This window comes from Otolemur garnettii, unplaced genomic scaffold (genome assembly GCF_000181295.1).
Source record: "Otolemur garnettii isolate 467f Iridium unplaced genomic scaffold, OtoGar3 scaffold00110, whole genome shotgun sequence".
In the NCBI taxonomy this organism is placed as follows: Eukaryota; Metazoa; Chordata; class Mammalia; order Primates; family Galagidae; genus Otolemur; species Otolemur garnettii.
Window position 1 is genome coordinate 1,973,322 of NW_003852505.1, and position 8,358 is coordinate 1,981,679.

At 38.1% G+C, this 8,358-nt stretch overlaps 1 protein-coding gene across 2 annotated transcripts in view; it reads left to right on the forward strand.

The window, feature by feature from the left end:
* The window catches only part of DOCK11 (dedicator of cytokinesis 11), a 212,033-nt gene that overhangs the window by 176,964 nt on the left and 26,711 nt on the right, over nucleotides 1-8,358 (forward strand). For both annotated transcript variants that reach the window (XM_003796989.2, XM_023517413.1), the window contains one exon: nucleotides 1,510-1,616. In XM_003796989.2, coding sequence (XP_003797037.1) covers nucleotides 1,510-1,616 — 107 coding nt within the window. The remainder of the gene's footprint in view (nucleotides 1-1,509; nucleotides 1,617-8,358) is intronic.

Sequence of the window (8,358 nt, forward strand, 5' to 3'; positions counted from 1 at the left end):
AAAAAAAAAAAAAAAAAAAAGAAAGAAAAAAGAAAAGAAAATCACTGCTGTAACCGAAGCAACCAGATACTTGATGGTGAGTAAAGGTCATTATTTCTGAGCATCACTATTAGGGAAGTTGTAGACAATAGATTGCAAATGCTAATTATTCCCTTTGTGACCAGCCACTATCAGAAGGAAACTTTGTTAACTGGGTAACAGATCCTTTTATAAGGAGGCTGAATTTTCCTTGAACTCTAGGATTACAGCCCACTTAGATAAGGGTGAAGATAGCCACAGGAGGAGGGTTTGGACATGTTCCAGAATCTATAGTAAACTAGCCTCTACACCTAGATTCTTGCTTGACGGTAACAATTTGGTCAGCAATCCTACAGTGGCTGTTCTCATCTCGAGTTCACTTCCTAATCTCAGGGGTCCAGCTGACTGCAGTTATTTTATTCTCTCTTGGAAAAGTTAGTAGTTTATTTATTGGTAAGCTTGTTTACTAATAATAATTCATTGCATATTTCTTATATGCCAGGCTCTGTTCTAAACACGTTACCTTTCATTTAATTCTCATACAGTAGCTATTGTTATTCCTATTTTACAAATTATAAAACTTTTTGCAGGCTCAGAGAGATCAACTTGTCCAAAATCCCACAGTTAGTGATAGAGCTGGATCTGTCTAACTCTAGAAGCTGTGGTTCTTCCAGTGGCCATCATGTTTGCTCCCAGGATGTTTTATCCCTACTGTTTTTTTATTTCCTGCCTCTCTTACAAATCCTAGGCTAGCATTCTCTAATGATTACTTCTTTCCTAAATTCTCAGTGAAATTAAAATTAGGCACTAGAAATAGTTAACAAAGACCATTCAGTGGTTATCTGAAAAGTGCCTGCCATCTTGTTTAAGATGGTGCATCACTAATGTTCACGGGATTGAAGTTTTACTAAAAATGTTTTGATTACACTAGGGGACCATCTGTACTAGCCACTGAAGGTGATACTTAATCAAACAATGAAACTTTTTTTTTTTTTTTTTTTTTTTGAGACAGAGCCTCAAGCTGTCACCCTGGGTAGAGTGTCGTGGCATCACAGCTCACAGCAACTCCAACTCAAGCGAGTCTCCTGCCTCTGCCTCCCAAGTAGCTGGGACTACAGGCGCCTGCCACAACGCCTGGCTATTTTTTGGTTGTAGCCATCATCATTGTTTGGCGGGCCCAGGCTGGATTCGAACCCGCCAGCTCAGGTGTATGTGGCTGGCGCCGCCTTAGCCACTTGAACCACAGGCACCGAGCCAATGAAACTTCTTAATAAGTAACTTGAGCTAACCTTTGGGGAGAAAGACTGATAGAATGTGTGGTCAGTGGAAATAATTTGTAGAATTCTTTTTTGTAACTGAAAATTGTGCTTAGGACTTTGATCCTTGCAAAAATATCTGCATTTATTTAAAAATAGCCAATTTCGATGAGGATTATTGTTATTTACTAAACACTTTTTTGTAAATTTACCCTACTGCCTTTTATTCACACAGAATTATTCCCTAATGGATGTTCGGCCTTCAAGAAAATCACCCCTAATATAGAAGAAGAAGGAGCAATGAAAGAAGATGCTGGGATGATGGATGTCCATTATAGTGAAGTAAGATTCCAGGGCCAGCATTTCCAGTTATATAAATTTCACTTCTTAAATTTTATTTATATTAAAAAATTATTACAGCTAACTTAATTTCAAAGTTAACTAAGGGTAAATGAACTTTAAGTATTAGAACTGGCCAAGATAAAAATGACCCTATTTAGAATGTACAGCCCTGTCTCTGGAAGCATTCCCATTGTCTAGTTTTAGAAATGCAACATTTATCATTCTCAAATCACCATCCAGTAATCAGATCTGAGTCAGCATACTTTGGACAATCTTCATTAAAAAAATAGAGTTAACATTGTCCTTTATTTCAGCTAAGCAGGGTATGCATAAAAGTATTTTAAAATAGAAAATTTCTACTTTAAATTTCAGATGGATAGAAAACAAGTTAACTTGTCAGTGGGCCAACAAAGATTAGTTAAGCACTGTCTTAGGAGCAAGGCTCAGGACTTGGTGATATAAGAGCTATAAAATAATTAGATATGGCTGGTCCCTGGCTGCCAAAGTTCACCTGAAGAGACTGTACATCTACATGAAATGGAAAAGAACAAGACTTTTGAATAGTATTTGAATAATATAGACAGTATGTGGCCTGCAAAGTCAAAGGTAAAAGAGATATGTTTGAGCTGAGGTAAGAATAGAGGAAGTGTGATTAGAAAGGAGTTTGAAAAACAAGAACACCCCTGAAGGCATTGTAACGTAGGAGGAAACGACCAGGGACCGAAACTAAGAGGTGGGAAGCTGTAAGGCGTGGTTGAGGCACAGTGAGTGGATCTTTTTGGCTAACCAGTGGGTTCAGTAGAGAAGAATAGACAAGGCCAGATTTTGAGAAACTTTGAATGTTTGGGCTTTATTCAGTAGAATGTTGAATTGCTATCAGAGGTTATTGAGCAGGATAATGGCTAGAAGAAAGAAAGAAATAAGAGGGAAGGCTAATTTGGTGATAATGTGGGGAGATGCCTTTAGAGGTAAATGATAGGGACTGGAGGCAGAAGTTAGAGAGAGTGCTGCCCTAATTGTCCAGATGTGAGGCAGTTACAGCATAAGCCAGGATAGTGAAGGATTTAAGAAATACTGTGAGGAAAGAAGGGGAAGACTTGCTGGCTGTGCAAGGGGTAGCTCTAACATTTTGGATTTGGATATTAAGGAGAAATGATAGATAGTTTTGCAGGGGAAATGATGAATTTCATTTTAGATGCCAGTTGATTTTAAAATGAAAGGTTATCAATCTGGAAATAACCACCAGGCCATTAGAAATGTGGAAATGAATCTACAGAGAGAGATGAGGTTTAGAAGTATATATCTGGGCTCGGAGCCTGTAGCTCAAGCGGCTAAGATGCCAGCGACATATACCAGAGCTGGTGGGTTCGAATCCAGTCTTAGCCCACCAAACAACAATGATGGCTGCAACAAAAAAAAATAGCCAGGCATTGTGGCAGGCCCCTGTAGTCCCAGCTACTTAAGAGGCTGAAGCAAGACAATCACTTAAACCCAGGAGTTGGAAGTTGCTGTGAGCTGTGATGCCACGGCACTCTATCCAGGGCAACAGCTTGAGGCTCTGTCTCAAAAAAAAAAAAAAAAAAAAAAGTTATACATCTGAAAGTCATATCCTTGTGAGAACCAAAGCAAGGTTAGTATAGGATATAATATAGCAAGTGAGGACCAGAGAACCAAGGACTAAACCAGAGGAGAAAGGTCACAGTTAAAAGAGTAAGAACATGCAAAATAGAAACACACATAAAATGTAATTTTATGAAAGTGTGTACAATTTTTTGCATTCCCATAAAATTACATTTTCTAGAAAGTTATATTAAGAAAAGTAAGCAGGCCAGGCAAGGTGGCTCACACCTATAATCCTAGCACATTGGGAGGCCGAGGCAGGAGGATCATTTGAGCCCAGGAGTTTAAGACCAACCTGAGCAAGAATAAGACCCTATCTCTACAAAAAATAGAAAAATTAGCCAGGCATAGTGGCACATGTTTCTATTCCCAGCTACTCAGGAAGCTGAGGAAGGAGGATTGCTCATGCCCAGGAGTTTAAGGTTGCAGTGAGCTATGACAATGCCACTGTACTCTATCCTAGGAGACAGAACAAGACCCTGTGTTGGAAAAAAAAAAAAAGAAGAAGGAAAGAAAAGCAATCAGATTAAAGTTACGGTAGCATCCTTTATGAATTGATCTTTATGGATTTATGAATACTTTAAGAATTGATCTTTTAAATAGAAGCAAATCTCAAGTTAGCTCTGGTTCATTTAGCTAAATGATACACCTAAAAGCTTTACCTACTATTTCTACCCACGTGAGTGTCTCTCTTCACCAGTAAAATAAGGATAATAATGCTGTCCTTGTCACTTCACAATATATGTTATATGAAGGCTCTTTGTAAATCATTAAATGCTATATAAATGTCAGGTTTTATCATTGACCTACTTCCCAGTGACGTTTCTTAATGGCAAGTTGGTGTCCTTTTAGCCATAGAATGTAGTAGACTAGATATGTTTGCTGAATTAATTAATCATAACAGAGAATCAAGATTCTTGAATTTTTTTTTTGAGATAGACTCTCACTTTGTTGCCTTTGGTAGAGTGCTGTGGCATCATAGCTCACAGCAGCCTCCAACTCTTTTGAACTGAAGAGATTCTCTTGCCTCAGCTTCCCCCAGTAGCTGGGACTATAGGTGCCCATCACAACACCTGGCTATTTTTAGAGATAGGGTCTTGCTCTTGCCCAGGCTGGTCTCAAACCTGCAAGCTCAGGAAATCCACCTGCCTCGGCCTCCCAGAGCGTGAGGATTACAGGCATGAGCCACCACACCCAGCCTAGATACTTGAATTTTTTAGGATATAAAAGTATAAAATGTATTTTATCTTCTTAGAATAAGTGTCAAAGAGTGAAGGAGAGTGGAGAAAAAGACGGAGGAAAGAAAGCAGGGAGACAGCGTGGCATCCCAAAGAAAGAGAGAAGTGCCAGCATTGAGACCAAGATACTTGAATTTTAATTCCTGCTCAATTTTTAACTGTGAAGCTTTGGGCAAGTTAATTCACTTTTCTAAATCTTAGACTTAGATGATTTCCTAGAGAACTCCATTTTTACTGGCTGCCCACAGAAAGCTTCTAAGGATTTCATGGGGGATAAATGGTTCAGCTCACCTGAACATGTCTTTGCCTTCCAAACAGCAGCTTCAATTTATTCATAGAAATGGCCTTGAGCTTAACCCTTTTTTATACAGTTAAGGAGAGTAGTAACTCTTACTAGTCAATAACTATAATCAATTTTCTATGTAAATATATTTGCTGGAATTCTGTTGTGTTTTATGGTAGTAATTTATACATACTTTAGTTGATAAATACAGATAGAATCTCATTCTGCCCAATGCTGTTTTATATTTCAGTTTACATAGTAAGGCTTCTTCCTCATACCCTAGGCAATGGAAAAATAAACTGAAGGCTGGGCGAGGTGGCTCATGCCTGTAATCTCAGCACTCTGGGAGGCTGAGGCAGGTGGATAGCTTGAGCTCAGGAGTTCGAGACCAGCCCGAGCAAAAGCAAGCCCCATCTCTACTAAAAATAGAAAAACCGAGGCAAGAGGATCAGTTGAACCCAAGTTGGAGGTTGCTGTGAGCTATGACGCCATGGCATTCTACCCAGGGCAACAACTTAAGACTCTGTCTCAAAAAAAAAATATATAGTGAAATGAAAAATACAAACTGATGTCTATTTAGTATTTGTTTTTAATAACATAAGTTAAAACAATAATAACAAGATGGATGTTTCTAAAAATATATATTTTTTACTGGATTTGCGAGGTTTTTTTCCTTTCTTTTTTATGGTCCCTTGAGTCATATGCAACAGTTTTATAAAGGCAGCACTTGTGGCTCAGTGAGTAGGGCGCCGGCCCCATGTACTGAGGGTGGTGGGTTCAAACCTAGGCCTCAGCCGAACTGCAACCAAAAAAAAAAAAGAAAAAAAGCTGGGCGTTGTGTGGCTGGCGCCTGTAGTCCCAGCTACTCAGGAGGCTGAGGCAAGAGAATCACCTAAGCCCAGGAGTTGGAGGTTGCTGTGAGCTGTGTGACACCACGGCACTCTACCGAGGGCAATAAAGTAAGACTCTGTCTCTACAAAAAAAAAAAAAAAAAAGATATAATTAACATGCAATGAAATGCATGCATCTTAAATGAATAGTTTGAATTTTGACAATTGTATACAACCCATGTAACCTGCCACTTCAGAAATAACAAATAGAACATGTCCATTCCTATAGAAAAAGTTCCCTGTGCCCATTTTCAATCAGGTTCCCTTCCCCTACCATCTGATTTCTATCACCATAGAATCATAAAAATGGAATCATCTGGTATGTACCATTTTGAATCTGGCTACTGTTGCATAATCTGGTTTAGGGATTTTTTTTTGAGATTCATCTGTATTGTCAAGTATATCAAAAGTTTATTCTTTTTAAATATGTTATATACCATTATCTTGATATACACATTTTAAATCCCTTCTCCTGTTAGTGTGTTTTGGATTATTTTCCTCTTGAGCCTTTTCTGAATAAGGCTGCTTTAAACATTCTTATCTATGACTTATTGTTCACATGTGCTTTCTTTCTCTTGGGTAAACATGTAGGAGTGGAATTTCTGGATCTCAGGAAAGATAGGTATTTAAGTTTACAGGAAATTGCCAAAGAGTTTCTCAAAGTGGTCAGACCATTTCATACTCCCACCAGCACTGGATAAGAGTTAACTTGCTCTACAGCCTCACTAGCATCTGAGCTAACCTTTTTTTAAATTTAATTTAACCATTCTGTTAAGCATGAATTAGTATCATATTGTGGCTTTTATTTGCATTTCTGTAATGAGTAATTATGTTTAGAACTTTTTCATGTGCTCCTTGGCCTCATATTTTCTTTTGTGAAATGTTTTTAAGGAGCTTGTCTTAAAAATTACATTGTTTACTTATTTATCCTTTTTTTATAATACTCTTTTCTTTTTTTTTTTTTTTAGAGACAGAGTCTCACTTTGTCACTTTGGTAGAGTACTGTGGCATCACAGTTCACAACCTCCAGCTCTTGGGCTTAGGCGATTCTCTTGCCTCAGCCTCCAGAGTAGCTGGGACTACAGGTGCTCACCACAACACCCAGCTATTTTTTTGTTACAGTTTGGCCAGGGCCGGGTTCAAACCTGCCACCCTCAGTATATGAGGCCGGCACCCTACTCACTGAGTCACAAGTGCCACCCTTTTTGTAATGCTCTTAGACATTTTTATTTATCTATTTTTTGAGAAAAGTCTCACTCTGTTGCCCAGGCTAGAGTGCCGTGTCATCAGCCTAGGTCACAGCAACCTCAAACTCTTGGGCTCAAGCAGTCTTCCTCAGCCTCCTGAGTAGCAGGGACTACTGATGCCCAACACCATGGCCAGCTGATTTTTTCTATTTTTAGTAGGGATGTGGTCTCACTCTTGTTCAGGCTGGGCTCAAATTCCTGAACTCAAGGGATCTTCCTGCCTCAACCTCCCAGAGTTCTAGGATTATGGATGTGAACCACTATACCTGGTCTTCTTTATTCTTGATTTGTAGGAGATCTTTCTATATTATGGATATAAATTCTTGGTCAGATATATGTGCCACACATTTATTTCCCAGTGTTGGCCTTGGCTATTCATTTTCTTAATTGAGTTTTTAGTTGAGCATAAAGTTTTGATTTTAATAGAAGTCCAATTTCTCATTATATAATGGTTTGTTATTTTTGTATCTGGTCCAAGAATTCTTTGCCTACCTTAGTATTATGATGGTATGATTGTATTGTCCTGTGTTTTCTTCTAGAAACTTTGTTTCTGAGTTTTTTTAGGTCTATAATTTATCTAAAATTCACTTTGAGCATGGAATGAGACAGAGGTCAAGGAGCATTTTTTGTAGACAAACATTTAAGTGGTTCACACCATTTGGTTGAGGGGGGGGACAAGATTTTCTCTTTGCCCCACTGAATTTACTTTGGCCCTTGATCAAAACTTTGATTCTTTGCATGTCAGCTATTTTTGGACTCTTTGTTCTGTTCCACTGATCTATTTGCCCATCTTGATGACAATATCACACCACTTTTATAACTTATAATAAGTCTTATAAGCAGATAGTGTTCAACCTCTGGCTTTATTCTTTTTGAAAGTGGTTTCAGCTATTCTACATTCTTTGAATTTCCATATAATCTTTAGGATCACCTTTTTCAATTTCATCACAATAGCCTCTTGGAAGATTTTTAGAGGTTTCATTAAATGCACTACATGGAAGATGGAGAGCTTAACAATATTGAGCCTTTCAATCAATGAACATTTATTGAGGTCGTCTTTAATTTCTTCCAGCAGTGGTTTGTAGTTTTTAGGGTAGAGGTCTTTGGTTAGATTTGTTGATAGATAGCTGATGTTTTGATGCTATTGTAAATAATATTGTTTGCTTTTCTATTCTGCCTTTCAATATGTTATTGCTAGTATATAGAAATATGATTGATTTTGTGTGTTTACCTTATATCCTGAAACTCTGGTAAATCAGTTTATTAATTTTAGTAGTTCCTTAGGATTTTCTACATATACACTCATAGTATTTGAACAGAATACTTTTACCTTTTCCAGTCTGTATGCCTTTTCTCTTTTTCTTGCCTTATTACTGGCCAGGACCTCCAGCATACTGTTGACTAGAAGTGGTAAGAGCAGACATTCTTAACTTGTTCCTAATCCTAGAGGAAGAATATTCTGCC